Source organism: Anoplophora glabripennis, unplaced genomic scaffold (genome assembly GCF_000390285.2).
Source record: "Anoplophora glabripennis isolate ALB-LARVAE unplaced genomic scaffold, Agla_2.0 scaffold196, whole genome shotgun sequence".
NCBI classification, from domain to species: Eukaryota; Metazoa; Arthropoda; class Insecta; order Coleoptera; family Cerambycidae; genus Anoplophora; species Anoplophora glabripennis.
In genome coordinates this window covers 370,937-389,269 of record NW_019416363.1, presented here as the reverse complement: position 1 = coordinate 389,269, position 18,333 = coordinate 370,937, and the positions used below count along the sequence as shown (strand labels likewise).

General features: G+C 30.2%; 1 protein-coding gene across 2 annotated transcripts in view; it reads left to right on the top strand.

Annotated features, from left to right (window-relative positions):
* The first annotated feature begins 2,378 nt into the window (after positions 1-2,378).
* Positions 2,379-18,333, top strand: part of LOC108908328 (amyloid-beta-like protein) — a 311,252-nt gene continuing 295,297 nt past the window's right edge. For both annotated transcript variants that reach the window (XM_018712357.1, XM_018712356.1), the window contains exon 1: positions 2,379-2,505. In XM_018712357.1, the coding sequence (XP_018567873.1) occupies positions 2,440-2,505 (66 nt within the window). In that variant the 5' untranslated portion in view covers positions 2,379-2,439. The remainder of the gene's footprint in view (positions 2,506-18,333) is intronic.

The following is an 18,333-nucleotide window of genomic DNA, read 5'->3' as shown; positions in this document are numbered from 1 at the left end:
GTGGAACAGCACGGTTTTATGATGAACAGGTCCACTGTTACAAATTTGATAGTATTTACTCAATTTGTATCTGATACTTTAGATAAAGGCGGTCAAGTGGACACCATTTATACAGATTTTGCAAAGGCATTTGACAGACTTGATCACCAAACCCTTTTAAAGAAACTTGTCGAATTTGGCTTCAATAGCAACGCGTTATCACTATTTAAATCATACTTAAATAATAGAGTCCAATTTGTTTCATATAATGGGTTTGTGTCACCGAATTATTTTGCAACTTCAGGAGTCCCTCAGGGCTCAAACCTAGGGCCTTTATTATTTCTAATTTTTATTAATGACATTTGTCAAGTAGTTGACTGCAATAAGCTATTATTTGCTGATGATATGAAAATCTTTACATCGATTTATTCCATAGGTGATTGCTTAAAATTACAGAAGTCTTTAACCAATTTGCAAACTTGGTGTTCAAATAATAAATTGCATCTTAATATACCCAAATGTAAAATTGTTTCTTATACCAAGAAGGGACTACCTATTATTTTTTAATATGTTATTACTGACATTGCATTTTCTCGCTATGAAACCGTTAAGGACCTTGGTGTACTTTTTGATTATAGTTTATCTTTTTGGGAATACATATTCACTAAAATAAATGTGGCAGCAAAATCGTATGGCTTCATATTAAGAAATTGTAGAAACTTTAGCAACATTAAAACTTTAAAAACATTATATTATTCGTTTGTCAGATCTAAATTAGAATATGGTTGCATCATTTGGAATTCATATTATCAGTGTTATAAAATCAGTATTGAAAGAAATTCAGAGAAAGTTTTTAAATTTTTGTATTTTAAAGAACTTAGAAATTATCCATAATTTGATACTCAATACAATATGTTGCTGACAAGGTTTGATATTACCAGTTTAGACGTAAGAAGAAAATGTTCTTCACTGTCTTTTTTATACAAAATATTACATAACAGTATTGATTGCTCTGTTTTTCTGTCTCAAATTCAGTTTAATATACCCAGAGAACACTCAAGACATGCGAAAACTTTTTGCTTAACATTCCTAGAACGAATCTTACTTTAAAATCACCTTTATATGTAATGTGTTATAACTTTAATAAATTATGCCACTTGTGTGACATTCATTTTGATAATTTTGAGCGTATATTGATTGGTTGTTGCTATACAATTACTAAATCAGGAACGTATCTTTTGATGATATGTGGATTATCTTTGTATTTTTTTTGTATACCTAATTGTTTCGTAATTAATGTACTAAGTTTGTATTGTATCTGTATTTAGATTAAATAACTATTTATAATTTTTGGAAGTAAAATAAAATTGCTCTGTAAATGGGGTAACTGGTGAGCAATAAAGCTATTATTATTATTAATTTGCCTCATCCGGAAGTTTATAGAGGGCACTACATTAGACGTTCTTCTGCGACTCTGTTACCCGACGCAGGGGCCGATATTACCACCAATAAACGACATAGGGGGTGGTGTTCTAGTATGGTAGCGGAGACAGGTATATATAAGATTCTATACAAAATAAAATTTTAATCGTAAACAAATTGTTACCACCTTCAGCAGAGCCTACGGAACCTGCCAATGATACAACGTGCGCAGCAAACTTTAACATTCATAGCAGCAGCCTCATTGAACACCAATAACTAAAAGCTACAATAACTGACAGCACTCAATCTGACATAAATTTAAAACACTGCAATATTGGCACTTTCAATTTACATGTAGTGCAAAGTAAATTGTGATCGTTCTGTTTATAATAGTTATTGTTTTGTATTGAAATGTTATATTACTTAAAATGTACACTGTTTAATTAATAAAATAATAAATAAGTTGCGAAAAAATGACAAATTATTTTGACATTTGTATTATGTTCTAGAGCGAAGAAGATTTTGTCGTTCTAGAACATAAAAGTATTTTGCAGCTAGGTGGCAACGAAGACTCACTTTGTCAGCTGAAAATTTAACGAAAATGTTGACTTTTGATGACAGTTTTCCAAAAGATATTTTTCTGTTATGGTAATTTATATAAATCTTCGTTGGGAAGACATAATTGATACAATTCGAAAACCCCCTGTAAACAACCACTGCCGTTGCTGCTTCCCGGCTCTCACTCTCACACCTACAACAAAGACCCCACTTTGTCGGCAACTATGCGACCATTACGGAGGATTCCAAGAGGGAAGAGTGCAGACTAGACATCCACCTCACCTCGTAACATCGGTTTCGTGCCCCATCTCTCTCCTCCTCGACTTCCACGGGAGATAACCGATCTCTTGGTGACTAAGAGTGCGCGTGCGCACTCACTTCCTGGTAGGTGGAGCTGCCGTCAGTCAGTTACGAATCCACCCAAGAACGGCAAAGTCGCGATCGCGCTAGTGCGGTGCTACTGGTGAAAATTCTTGGAAAATGTTGCAGATCTCGTATCTAATATGTGCGATATGTATATGCGGTGGGATTTTAAGCCAGGCTATGGTAAGTGTCTTTCATATTCTTTAGTGGGATTGCCCCAAGACAAAGAAATCGAAGGAATTGAGACTCGGTGTGGGTAACATTGATTTTTATTCGTTTCTGTTTGTATACACTTTAATACAAATTACATATTTTTATGTACATTTTGAGGCAATTTTCTAACTCTTAGATTTATTATATTCTAGAGATCTGTAAAAGCACCAAAAACAATTTTTCAAACTGTTTAAATATGTATTTATATTGGAACCTATCTTTAACGCTGGGTGTTCTAATGCATTTTTTCTATAATTTCTAAGACTTTGTGCTTAACATCAATTTTTAGGAATAAGGTAATATTTAGCAGGGTTAAAATGTTTTTATTTCGTAGGGTGTGTAAGTCTTTCGTAGAGAAAGAAACATACTTTCCATGTTGATTCCTTAGGAATACATCATTGGAAAACAATCTTTAATTTCTAATCTTCATAGGTATATGATTTTTAATTGATAGTCTTTCTAAATTTTATATTAGATTTTACAAGAGATTGTTTTAAGCTATTTGAAATATTTTGTCAGAATTAACATCACATAAAATGTTAGGAGTAACTACTATTCTTATGATAGAAAGTAATTTTTTAAGTTGTCATTAAATTTTCTGTACATTTTTATGGGATACAGACTGTAGGACTCATATATAACCGGCTGATAAATTCGCCGGCAAGCCAAACTGGAAGAAATTCCAAAATATGGCAATAGGTATAAGAAGACGCCATAAACTTCGGATTTCGATAAAGACCCCTTTTTCCTTTTCCATTTCCCTTTAAAAATGGAAAATGCATAGGAATTGTTATAAAGTAGGCTGTAAAATTTGTATGTTAACAGTCTTCTGCCATTCCCTAGATCAAACCCTTTGAGGTATAATTCTGGGAGGGACCTTTTACGATGAATGTTTGAAGAATATTTCCTCGAATATTTCATATTTTTATAGGAAACAGGTTCAGTGTGGGGTATGAAGTAGGTATTTACGACCTCGATTCCTTATACTGTCAATATTGATTACATAGAGTTGTGCAATAAGCTGAAAATAATATCGATCCTGAAAACCTGAATTAGTACCGTCATAAAGTATTTTGTTAATGCAATTTTCCTTCTATTATTCATTATTATTTAGAATTCTACAACAGAAAATGATAAATAGGTGTCAAGAAGTTAACTCTTGAAAGCGGCCTTACCTCTAGATTTATTTTACTTGAACTCCTAAATTCCTATAGATTGTCTACAAAATTTTTCCAGATTTTCTATTAGTTTTTCAAAATTTCTAGAATCTTTAATTATTAAATGAGATCATTTAAATATTCAAGTATTAATTTTAGTACTAAAATCATTCACTCACTTTATGGGATAAAAACAGTATGTTTTTATAAGTATAAAATATCCATAAAACTAAATTAAATCAGACAAATGTAGAACAATTTCCGATACTAAGTTTTGAGAGCTGTAGGTATAATAATAATGGTAATATAATGTTCCAACCATTTTGTTTTTTGAGAAATTAATGAAAATGTCAAAAAATTATTAAAGTACTTGAAATATCTGACTATTTAACATCCATTTTACTATAGACAAAAATAAATAATTAAGGAAAATATTCTTGCATCAAGAAGACAACTAAGAAATCGATTTTATCAAATAATTTATCAGTATCTTACTCTAAAAAAAAGTAAAAAACCATTTTTTAAACTGGAATAACTTTAAAATGACTTTGATGACTGATGACTTTGACTTTTCATTACAGTAAAATTTATTTGACATGCAGAATTTCAAACTCTTTAAAGTACGTATTTAACATACTTAATTTATTTATTTTGTGCATCTCTTTACTAGAAAGTGTTATTTTTGACGTTTCTTTTCTAAAGAACAATGTTACATATATTTATTATTCTGCGTTCTTTCTTTCTTTTTGTTCTTTGACTACATTATAATGTGGTCCTCGGTAATTTGAAATAATTAAGTAGGTAACCCATTTAAATATTCATTCTTCACGTCGTTTTGAAACATCATATAAACAAATGTCTTAAAACGTCTCGTTTTTGACCTATGGGATTGAAAATTTATTTTTTCGATACCTATTTTTATTTCTTAATTGTTTACATACAAATATTTCATTAAAAAATAAAAAGAGGTATTAGCTACGACACTGATTTTTCCAAAGACATGAGCAATAAATATATACGATTACTCAAGAAGCAGCCCATTTAAATGTCTGAAAAAAGCTCTGAAGGAAGAAAGATGAAATAAAACGAAATTTAATACAAATTAAACTTAATTATTATAATTTGTCCTATTTGTTTATTTATAAAGGTTTGATGCATCTCAAATTGGATGAAAATAATAATTTTGGTGCGAACTATTCGCGATATTCCATAATAAATATAATTTAACAAGTCTCTTCCTAAATAAAATTCTAAATAAAACATTTTATTTCCTTAATACCTAAATTAATTCGATTTAATATTGGATGTTTCAGAAAGCTTATGTCATATATTTGTTTTATCTCTCTTCAAGTAAGTATTACTAGAATTTTTATATAACCATTTAATAAACAAAGTCATTTGACATGTTTGTAAAATTTATATTTTATTATTAGTTTTCGTATTTTAATAAATTAATTTATTAAATGTATCGTTAATTCAAGTAAATTCAAAGAAATTTCTAAAAATAATATAAAATGAAGTCAAACAATATTATTAACCTAAGTACACATAAATATCTGATTGTGAATAATTGAAATCGTTAAATATTGTAGTCTTTCAAAGAAATATCTTCCACTCGATCTTGTATTATGTTATAACATAATCCTTCACAAATAAAACTCACAAAAATATCAACGATAGAAAGTCCTTACTATTTCTACTTGTTTCTGAGCATTGTTTTTTTTTTAAGTGACCTCCTTGCAACTGGAATTAACAATAACTTAATAGAACAGAACCATATACCTATAAAACAAAATATTTAGAAAAAATTAAATTTAGAATCAAGTGTCAAAAGTATTAACAATATGACTAGATTAATGTGCATTCAAAAGATAAATTTAAATTTACTCAAGTAATTCATTTATTATAAATATAGTTTGCTTAGACACAAACAATAAATTCGAAATTGTTTATCAAAATCCGGTGCAAGAGAATATATTAAGTTAAAGTTGACATAAATATTCGATGGTGTGAAGAATATTTTTCTTTGCGTCGAAGAATTTATTTATTTAAATAAAATTAAATGAAAATAACAAAAATTTCTTCTAGAGTAAATATATATTTTAATGTATAAAAAGTAGCAAATTTAAAACAAAATAACGTTTTTTTATGAAAATAAGAGTGTTTCAGATGGCATGGTAAGTACTTTATATCAATAAATTAATATATTAAGTGTAAGAAAATTGGTTGTGTTAAAAATTTATTTTCTTCAATAAAACAGAAATATTTTTTATTTAAATGTATTTTCTGTTAAAATATAATGTGGGGCTTCTTCTTTTTCTATAAAGTCTCAAATTGGTGGTAAACTAAAACACCAAAAAGTGTATCACTAATATTAACTTATGTAGTTTTAAAATAAACAGAACCAATAATGAATAATTGGATTAAATTACCTATCCCTGCACCTGCCCTATTTGATTTCCATAGCTACTTATTTGTACACCACTTTACAGTTGATGCTAATCACATAAGTTCATGTAAGTTGTCTAAAAAATAATTTCAAAATTGTACTGACGTGAAGTAGTACAACCATTATTCAAATCATCATGTCACATTGAAATTGTATACTAAAAATAGGCACTACATAAACAGAGGTTTTTCATTTGCATTACTTTTCACAATTTGAATATATTTGAGCTCATCATCAAGTAAGTCGGTCTTTATTTGTCTAGACATTCGTCTGCAACATATTGTGTTAATAGTTACAAGTGAGGTTAGAAACTAAAATTAATTATATATCCGTGTATTAAATAATGTATGATTATTATACCTTATACTATTTTATAACAAATTTGTAATAGCTTTTTGTATATTGTGACAAAATGTCTACTAATGTTAAATTTTAGGCGTATCTCCACTATCAAAGAACGATGTTCTGTCGAATCTTGAAAGTTTAATAAAATGAGATACGCCTTTTCGTTGTAATGATGAGGATATGTTTTAAATTAATCTGTGCATCGAATAATTTTAGAGATAAATCTAAATAAATCTTATAATCTAATAATAATCTTATAATTTAAGTAAATCTTCATATTAAAGCAGTTTTTCTTCATTACAAACATCCGAAGAAACAACAATATGTTCATATTTCACTAAAGTTACAGTTTGTGGTAATATTCATAGAAGTAAACGGCTTCTACAAGTAAAATCAAGTTAAACTTTTATATGTTCTATTTGAAAAAAATGAGTGCCAAATAAAGCTTTATCTAATAGAGAAGATTAATTATTTTAGGATGCAGGAAAACTCCAGTCGTCCAATATTATAAATATTAATAGCCATGACGCTGTTTACTTTACAATTTCAACATCTGTTGTAAAATGTGTAGGTAGATAGATTTTATTATTACCTAACATATTTACTTTTATACAACTCAAGGCAATGTACCTGCTAATGTTCATATAAAATTAACGAAGGAAACTAGAAAATATTAAAATATACGCCAGAATCTATCTCTGCGTTTGTGAAACGATTTGTTGTGCACAAATATATTTTTAAACCAACTTCTATCTATATATTTATAGGTCGCTGTCAATCTGTTCAGCCATCGACAAATTGTATAGGTTTCTGTAAACGTATTCCTTAGAGGTGAATGAAATTTATATATACGTTACCTCTGGAACTGCAGGTGCTGTGTAACCAAGACTGATGCATTATGCATTATAGAAAGATCGGTTACAATGTATATATGGAAGATAGTATTAAAAACAGGTACAACAGTCTACGAACCTAGGCATCTAAGTCATATAAATATTTATTTTACAGCACGGAGGTGCTAAAAGTAACGTTTGAGTTTACTTCAGAGTGAGGTATTTTCTTTATATGTATAAAACAATGTAGCAATTTTAGATGTTTGACACTTAATACTTAGTATACCTATACCATATGAGAAATCAATAAGGGAAACTCGGTAGTTGATAAAATCATGTCCCTACTAGGAGGTATACAGTACCTGTATGTTAATTTTAATAATTTTTCACAATTGAAATTCATGAAAAATAACTAACAAGTAATCGATACTCTGGCAATTTCGTTGACAGTGTTTAAGAATATTGAAAAAAAAGCAAATTTTGTTACAATGAAAAGAATTAAAGTTCCATATATTTTTGTGATATTACTGGGAAAAATTAAGAATAGGTATTTATGAAAAAAAAGTAGGTAAGAAATTTAACATTGGAATAGTTTTTGAGACAAATAATACTTTAAGAACTTTTTGTCAAAAAACACGTCCAAATAATGGTATTGAGAATTGAGAAAAAATGATTTTATAGTATACTTTATGAATGTAATTAATGTTATGTTCAGGATATCTCCCGATCTGTAAATATTGGAATCAACGAACACAAAAATTACATTAAAAAATGAGTATTTGAATCAAATCAAAAACGTGCTTAGCAAAACAGTCATATAATTCTGTGGGACCAAAACTTTTGAGAAGGAAAATAATACTGACAAAAGAGAATTAAAAGAAACCGCAACTATTTTACTAAATAGTGAAAGATGTGTATCAAATTATTTGGTGAACTTGGATCCTTGTTAGCTACAAATATTAAAATAGTCGAATAAATATGATATGACGTCTTTAGTTGTGGGTACATTCAAGCAAATAAACTTCAAATTGTCATACATACAGGATTTCAAAAAGAAACTTCATTTCTAGATCCGAGAACGAAACAGATTGTTTTTTGAAACGTCTGCTAATTGAATTGAGTGATATAGTAATGTGTATTTTCTATTTGTCTGTTTGTTCTTAATACCATGTTTTTGAATAGACAAACATAGTTTTATAAAGTAATCCAAGACTGATTTTTGCCCAAGGATTTAATTAATTAATTTTAATTTTTTCTTCACAGGTGGTAAAATATCCAGATCAACAAAAAACTGATACCTGCACCAATTACTTAATTTGAATTAATGAAGATCAAAGGTTTAGTTTTTTTTTTATTAAAATCAATATTCTTACAATCGGGCATTATTAAAACCCCGGCTTTAAGGCCATATAACTTAAATTCTCTATAAATCCACAAAATTCAAGTAGAGAAAAATAAACATTATGTAAAAAATTAAGTCTAAATTATGTTACCAGTCGAAAAACTTTACCAAATTTAATGGTAACGTTGAAAGCAAACAAATATTAGCAAAACCTTAAAAATCTATGAGGTGAAAAATATACTTATGAGTCTTAATATTTAGGGACAATCCTTGGTGCAAATCAATTTCTTCTGTGAGTCCAGGGAAAGTTCATGGTGCCATGGAATGGAAGGTGGGCCGTTTGGGAAACGGTATATATTTTATTGAAATGTTTAAAATGCCATTGCACTCCATAAGGTCCTTACAACCCGAGCATCAAGTACCAAATTCTTAGATGTTTTGTATTCTTTCTTTGTGAAAGTGCAATAAAAAAATATTTAATTCTTTAATTATAGAAAATACAATGAAAGAAAAAGCCCCGATATTTTCCCTTAAAATTACACAGGCCAACAAAGAAGCGAGAAAGCACCGAAGGTTTTTGATGCACTGATCCGAATCCGAATTGACCCATCACCAAGATATTTCCGAGATATTCCAACCTAAATGTGTAAAAAACACAGTGTTTTGCTGTATTCAGGGTTATATGACATGTCGAATTGTTTTTTTCTAAAAATCAGTTACACCACTGAAAAGTAGAATCTTTACCCTTCAAAACTCTTCTTCCAATTTGAAAGAATATTCATTTTTGCCAAGAAGTTAATTGAAAATTACTACTTCAGCTACTTTGTTACACCATGGCTAAATTAAGAAATTTTTTAGGAGACATGGCGTATTTCTATGTTTTTTGGGTCGCTGAATTCGAATTTAATCTCAATATTTTCTAATGATCTAACGTTTTTGAGATTCCCTAACCTAAAATGTCAAGGTGCACGAATTTCCACTATACTAAGGTTATAAACTGTTGTACACTATAACCTGCAGGCGCTGAAGTTTCGAAAGATTAACCTAAGTGCGTCGTAACCAGCATCTTCTAAACCCACGATAAGTCAAACTCAAAATTTATACCCGAAGCACCACGTAACCCCATATTATCATTCCCACGGCAGATTAATCTAAAGGTTTAAATAGTAGTAATTTTCAATAGGGTTGTTGACCAAATTTCAAAAAGTAGATAATATAATTCTACACGTACTAACTAGTGTGTATACACAATTAGAGATTCAGAAATGCGTCAGAACAGTTTTAAAATAATTATTTAAAACTGATTCTTTTATAACATTTCAATACGGCTGTGACGTCATAAGGGGCACCTTGTAGTGAAATTATGTGTAAATGATTGCGTAAAGGAAAAAAATTGGAAGAAGACGCTCTGTCAACACTGTCAGTAGTGTCAGTCTGTCAGTGACACAGTCGTATAAAATATTTTCAAGTCTACGAGTTATTTTCCTTAATCTTCAAATTCCTTTATTAAGTAAAATATTATTTAGTAATAATCATTTAATAGCTTCTCTTATAATTAAAGCAGAATGTGTGAATCGGGATTTGTGAAAACTACTTCGCAAATTTTACCGATATTTGATTGATATTTTTATGATCATGAATTGAATTTTTAAAAAGAGACAAGCGTTTTAATATTGGCGAAATCAGAGGTATAAAAGCAATCAGGTAAGGATCGACATTTTTAACGAATGATTTTATTGTGTTTATTTATATAAAATACCTATTTATTTATGGAAATTTATAATGCAGTTCGGGAGTCTTATGGAGAAAATGCAATTGGCTATGTGGAATGTCGAACAAAACACCACTTAATTTTTTTAAATGTTTTTATAGTGGACAACCCTATTAACGATATCTTCGCGAAAAATATTTTTTCAAATCGAAAGAATGGTTTGAAGGGTAAAAATTCTACTTTTCAGTGGTGTAATTGATTTTTAGAAAAAAAATTATTCGTGATGTCATATAACCTTGAACGTAGCAAAAACCGAGTTTTTTACACATTTAGGTTAGAATAGCTCGGAAACCTATAATGTGGGTCGATTCTGAGGCCAGATTCGGATACAGCGCATCAAAAACCTTCGGGGACGTATTATCTGCTTCCTGCACTTTTCCTTTTTTGAAATTTTGTCGGCCTGTGTTATTATTTGTATCGGAATCTCTGCCCTATATATTTTTTAGTTAACCGTCAAGGTAAGAAAAAAGGTTTAAAAGTAAGTCTAATTCCTGGGTGATTTCACGGTCTGAAAATAGGGACTGAAACATACCTTTTAATCCATGAAGTGCAAAAAAAATCATTAAAACACTGGAGATCTGTCCACGCACTGCCTAAAAATAAAAGGCTTTAATTGAAGTTAAATTTGGCGTAACAAATCTTTCTCTCAACTAATACGGTTCGTTGCACTAAATACGCAGTGATATAAATGAAAAGATATGGTATCTTTATCTATCAAATTAAAAGTATTAATTGTACAAATATAATATGCAGTGAATGATGATACCTTATTCTATAATAAACAAGGTAAATTACAGGAACACTGATATTATGGTAGTCGTATAAGGATACTGTCTAGGTTAGATTTCGTAACAGTCATAATTCAATCAGTCAACTAATTCACTCCTATTTTTCAATATACGAGGTCTGTTTAAAAAAAAACAGAACTTAATTTTTTTAACTTTATTTTTAATTTATACATTATTGGTCCTTTTCTCCTTCAAAGTACTCCCCTATACACACACTTTTCCCAGCGCTGTTTCCATTTCGCAAAGCAATCGTAGATAGATTCATTTGAAATGGTCTTTAAAATCTGTGACGACTTTGTTTTGGTCTAAAAACGGCGTCCTTTCTGCACTGATTTTAATTTCGGAAATAAGAAAAAAATCGCAAATAGTGTGCCGTGGCCAACCAGAGTGCCACGGCTGCAAACAACTTATTCGTAGTATTTTGAGCTCCTGAATCCAAAAAACTTGGTCGCAAAGCTTGAAAGTGGTCAGTTTAATTGTTATCAGCAAATTAGATGTTTAAATGACTGTAAAAAGTTTATGTTTATAGCTAGTAAACGGAACCCTATCTGGCTCCTAGACTAATACGAACTGTAGTAGGATCGTATTCCATGCAAAGTAAAGCAAAAAGTTGTCGGTCTTTTATCGAAGGAAAATTGAATGTAATGAATAGGGATGATTGTTTTCGAATACACGGTTATTACAATTTATCATTTTTAATATTATTAACGTTTTAAAGTTTTATAATTTATTATGTTAAATAATACACAGTTTTAGTATTTCAATTTATTAGTTTACATAATAAATGTAAACTTTAGTGTAAATATAAACTTTGGTGTAACCTAGGTAGGTACTTATTGTTTTTGAGAAAGTAATATGTTTTTTACCTGTTTAAAACGCCAGCCCGAGTAAAACAGCGTTCATCCGTCCAGCGCACTTTGTTTTAAAAATAAAAATAAAGTTACGGTCTGCCGCACTTCGATTTAGGAACCAATTGTAAAATTCAAGACGATTGGGGAAATTAGCTGGTTCTAAAGCTTGAACTTTTTGAAAATGGTACGGGTTGAGTGAATCCGCAATATCCGCCAAACTTTGGTTTGTGATATCTGCAGACGCATTCGCCTTGAAATTGTTCTTGTGGAAATAGTAGGCTGCTCCTCGACTAAATTTAAAACAGCATCTATCACATTTAAGTCATTTTGTCGATGTTCTGTACGTTCGCTGCGCGGTATGATATGATAGATGCAGTTGGAAAAATGCGGAAGATATGGAAGGTGGTAGATTTGAATAAAAGCTATAAATTGTTAATGGTTTTGTAACCGTGTGTAGAGTATTTTGTATATTCGTGTATTTAGTAGTGTGCCGACTTTTTTTATTTGATAAAATACGTTGTACCTACAAACAGGTAACTACCTCTGCATTATTTACTTTCTTTTAACGAAAGTTGACTTCGAGAAGTAAGGCTTGTTAAAACATTCTGCACTAAGTTAATACAATTGTTAAAATTATTTATAATAAAATGCAGCATGCTCCTTTATTTACTTGAATACGTTTAAAGCGGAACGCAGAATCCGCAGTAAATGTGAACCACACATTATGATGTGAAATTGGCAACGCTGTTCGCTTCAGCCGACAACTGTTCGTGACATTACGTTACAAAATTTTTCGAGCATCCGGGCGTATGCCAGGGCCGCCCTCGTAGCGGGAGTTATGGGTTGATTTCCTTCATTTTTAAAAGTCGAGTAAAAATTTTTGTTTCGATTTTCTGTCTTTATTAAGCCTTCCGAATACGTGGTTAAAATTAATGGCATTATGACTGAATCACCCAATATTATAATATTTATAAACAATATCTTTGAATTTTTCAAAACTAGCAGTTAAGGACCTTACATTAATGTGACAAAATTTCAGGGACATGGTGTAGACAATTTTTATTTAAAATTTCCAGTTAGTACTTATAATAACAACACTGTTTGAACACACGATTCAAGTTATGCAGTATCTTCTTGAATTACTATGAACTTATATTTATTGTTAAGAAACTGTTTTCCTTTTTAATTTACAGACTTATAATATGATTGATTTTCAAGATTACTATTTATAGTGATTTAAATTGTTATCGGATATTTGTTTTCAATTTTATCTTATTTCTATCAAAATAACCGAAGCCTTAGAAATATCTACTGTTTACAGATTTTAGATTTGAAATATGCGTATTAAACAAATACAGAATAACCACTCGTAACTTGGTTGTGTTCAATAAACTTTAATGAATGTGAAGAAAATCATTTTTATAGGGAAACAAATATGAATATACATTTTGATAAAAATTTTGGACAGTAATAATTTGTACACTTTTCAATATTGTAGAAATTACAAGAGAAAACATACTTAAGTTTAACTAAGATTTAACTAATTCTTCGCTTGATTGCTAAGATATGAGACATCGATTGATCATTGCTAAGAGATTTAGTTAATTCAAGTTCAATTAAACCGACCCATAAACAATTCCAATAAAATTAGCTATTACTCAGCACTTTGAACTAGGTATCGAAACAATTTGGAACTACAATAGTAGTGACGTATGTTATGCAATCATGAATTGCTTTCATTTTATTAAAACAATATTTCATAATGAGGTACTCAAAGTAGATATCAAGGACAGTATAAATAAAATAATAACAATCAATAAGTAATGTTTTAAACGAGTTTTAAACATAATAGATAAATGTGTAGCGTATATTTTTCCCTATCTACTATCAAAATGAAAATTAAAAAAGGTCCTATATTTTTAAGACTTTGTGAATGTAACATATACACTGTTCCTATACGAGAATTTGAGTTTTTAATTCCTGAAATTTTCAATAATTAATTATTTTAAGTATAAAATTGCCGCAATATCACAAAATAAAGCCTCCTAAATTGAACACCTTATGTTTCCAATAATATATAATAATTATTTATATCTTTAACATGTCCTAACGTTGAAATTTCATGGACGATTCAGCGATTTAGGTCGCAGATATGGCCATCTTGGAAGTAATACCATTTTTCCGTGTCGAAATGACAATAGTTTCTCAAACCTTTCTCCAACTCAAGACCTCGAATGCATTGTACCGTATAGACATTCTGTCAATACCAGTAGAAACCGGAAGATAAGAGGAAGTTAAATCTGTTAAATGGAGGTCGCCTTGCTGTAAGAGTGTGAAAGATACTCGACAGTTTTAAGCCCTTATAAAGCGTGTCTCAGAATTCATGTAAGTAGTAATTTTGAAAAAACAGGTTTTTAATTAAAAATTATAAATTTTTTCATTGATTCGTTTAATTTCCTCTTTCAAGGTGTGGGTGATTGTGGGCTTGTTGGCATAAACGCAGTCTTCAAAAAAATTGATCAATAAAACGAAATTATACGACCAAGAAATGACTTATGCAGTAATTAAATTGTTTCTCGGGCTGGATGGCATGTGGCACCGTCTTATTGAAACCACATGTCGTCTATCCATATCTTTCAATTTAGATACAAAAAACAGGATTATCATGTTGCGATAGCGAGCACCATTAACTGTTATTGCCTGACCAGCCGCATTTTCGAAGAAGAATGGTCCGAAGATGCCTCCAGCCCAAAATCCGCACCAAATAGTGACACGTTGTGGATGCATTTGTTTCTCAACAATCATTTGTGAGTTTTTTGAACCCCAAATGCGACAATTTTGTTCGTTAACGAAGTCATCAAGAGAATGAGGCTCATCGCTGAAGATGATTTTGTTCGAAAAATCAGCATCCACTGCCATTCAACGATTTCTCTTCACTTAGCATGGTCAGTTCTTGAGTCAGTTGGACTATGTAAGCATGAAAATGCAAATCTTTCGTGATTCTTGACCACGATATCAAATTGATGTTCCTGGACTCTCAGCAACACTCTCACGAACTGCTCCAATGTTTTGAGTTGAACAACTTATTCAAGGACAACCAGACAATTTAAGATCATTAATTGATCACTCTCTCTGAATTTTTCAATTAATTTCGCCATAGCTGATGAAGTAAAATCACTATTCCAATTTTGCGAACTATAAGTACCAAATCTGCATTATTTTTAAAATATTGGTTAACAATGAAAAGGCGTTGTTCTTTCGTGTAGCCCTCGATTTTTAATAACCCTTAACTGTCTGTCAGCTGTCACGCTGTTTTTTTTTGTTAGCAACACTTTACCGCACAAATGGCGCAAAATTCAAATCTTGGGTGAATTTTTGTACACTCGATATGTATGTTGCTAAAACGGTGTAATATATTAAGCAGGTATATGAGTAGTAAAAATCGTTATCTTGAATCAATAATATTTTATCACTAATTTATTTGCGTTTATTTGTTTTGGCGTAGCATATTTTTAAATTAAATAAATTAAATAAAGAATATAATAATTTTGCTTTATTCAAATAAATAGAATTGGAAAGAGGGGATCTTTATTTTTTATTTTATGAAAAAAATTATTCTTGTTAAAAACCCTTCTCGTGTTCAAATGTACAAACCATGAGCCAATATAGCATTAACAAATATATTAACAAATTTCCAACATTTAATATGTACAGGGTGTCCCCAGATTGTCCTAATCGTTAGTATAAACGAGAACACACTTTTAAACAGATGGTTGATATTTTGGGGATCAAATCCGCTTGTTTGCAACGTAATCTATGACGTTTTTTATTTCTGAATCATTAAGTAGATCTTGTCAGAAATTAAAAAAATATATGTGTTCTGTGCTAGTGAAATTCCTTTTTCTTATCATATAACATTTTATTAGGAAAACTTAAATTTCATTCTCCTTTAAAAACAATCTATACTTTGGTTTTTTCGATTTCTCCAACTTCGTAGTAAAGTACCTCTTTTGTGTGAGAAATCGGAAAAAAATTTATTGGAACGTATTTAACTAATAAGAAATTAAGATTACTTAATTATTTATTATTAGAAAAGTAACCATGTTTCAAAATATAAATTTTTTAAATCAATAATATACTAAGAGATTTGCAAGTCGTCTTTGATTTATGACTTGAAATAGAACCATACCATTTGTGATATTGTGATATGTATTTTGATATTTTCTGTACAACTTGAACTTGTTACCTAATCTGTGATAGTATGACATCGTATTTATTATTAGTTATTTTATACATTATGGACTGTACTTTGAAAGTGCTTGAAAAAGATGTGCGTTCCTTTCAATGAAATATTTTGTTAAATAAGGTATTCTACTAAAATTAAGCCTTTCAAAAAAATATATTAAAGTCGAAGTCGAATATTCAGTGTCGAAGAACATTGTGACTTCATTTAATAAATTTTTTTTTAAATTATTTTCTTGAATTTCTTTGATTAATACCTTCAAAAAGAATAAAAGTGAGAGCTAACAACAACACGAATATACTTTCCCAACGGATTTCGGTGCGTAGAATTCGAATCAAATGACAAAATTTCTCAATTGGTTCTGGTTTTCGAGATATCCTAACCTAAAAGTGCCGAAATTGTGATTTTTTTGACATATTTGAGGTTATGTTACGGTTAAAAAGGTAAATTATAAATTTTTAATTAATCTTAAAGTACTATACATACGGTTTAAAACGCACTTGGATTTATTCCGATATAATTTTTCGTCTTTAGAAATAGCATGTTAAAATTCGGAGTTTGACTTATTTCTTGATTTTTAGAGTTTATGAATTAAGGGTTTATCAGCTTATAGGTTTATGGGCTTAGGGTTATTGGGCCTAGGGTTTATGAATTCGGGATTGAGCGTATTAGCCTCTTTTGCGTGTAAATATATTTCCAGATTGATAATGCGTAAAATATCGGCCATGAATAGAATATTTAGACATTTTTTAAAAGTTTATCGCAGAATTTGGCGTACTAGAGTATTTTGGAGTTCAGATTCATGATTAGCGACCCCAAAAACATGGAAGATCCCCACTTCCGGATGCCGATGAATTTAGGTTTATGGTACTTTGTGTTGTCAGTATATTCAAAAATTGAGAAATAAGTCAAGCTGCTAAATTTCAACATGCGATATCTCAAAGACGAAAAATGATATCGGGATAAATCCAAGTACCTTTTAGAGAGTAAGTATAGTACTTTAAGACCCCATTAATGGTTTTAGCAAAAAAATGTAGATATCCATATAATATAACCTCAAATATGTCAAAAAATCGCGAATTTGGCACTTTTAGGTTAGGATATCTTGAAAACCAGAGCCAATTGAGAAACTTGGACCTCGGACTCGAATTCAGCGCACTAAAATCCTTCGGAAAAGTACATTCTGGTTTCTGAGTTAGAGGATCGGCCAAATTTTGTAGGCCTGTGTAATAGAGTATTTTTGAAAGAAACTTGGTAAGAAGGGCAAATAAAAAAAATGTATAGAAAAGCACTTACAATCCATACAGTCATGACTCAGCTTTTGACAATGTCGTTTTTTAAAAATGTCGTCACTTTCTTTAATTTTCATTTTGTTTGTGTTTTTCTATTACTTATTATTTATAGGTAGATTTCTTTTTAAATTTATTTTGGCTAATTGTTTGTTACTAACATTATAGTAGTTGTTTCCTGCAGTAACAGCAGATAACAATCTTGTCTGCGATGTTGAATATCTTTTGCATGCCTAGATGTCTGGTTTCGAAGAACATTGTTTGATATCATTTAATAAGATTTAAAAAATTACTTTCTTAAATTTGTTTTAATTTTTTTTACATTAAAAAAGAGTAAAAACATGTAAGAGCTAATAATAGAAAGTTATTTTTGAGAAAAAAGGTATTAAACTCTGAACTATTTAGATATTCGCCTATCGTCCCTAGGCAAGTTGATTGCTGCGCTTCCAGCTCGTTCTTTGGTTTTATTTTATGTATACAATGCACCGCAGAACGGGTGAAAGCGAAAGTGCGAGAGTATGCCGCAGTGTTTTTATAGTAATGCCTCGTTTGAGGGAGGATGTGCCGCATTACCATATCATCCAGGGTCTTTTTTATCGACAAACGTGGTAAATAACGCCTTTACTAGTCGCGCAACAAACTGGTTAGCGAAATTACAGTGAAGGGTCAGTGGAACAAACGAACATTCTACTTTTGATGTGAACGTAAGATTTTTAAATAAATCAGATAC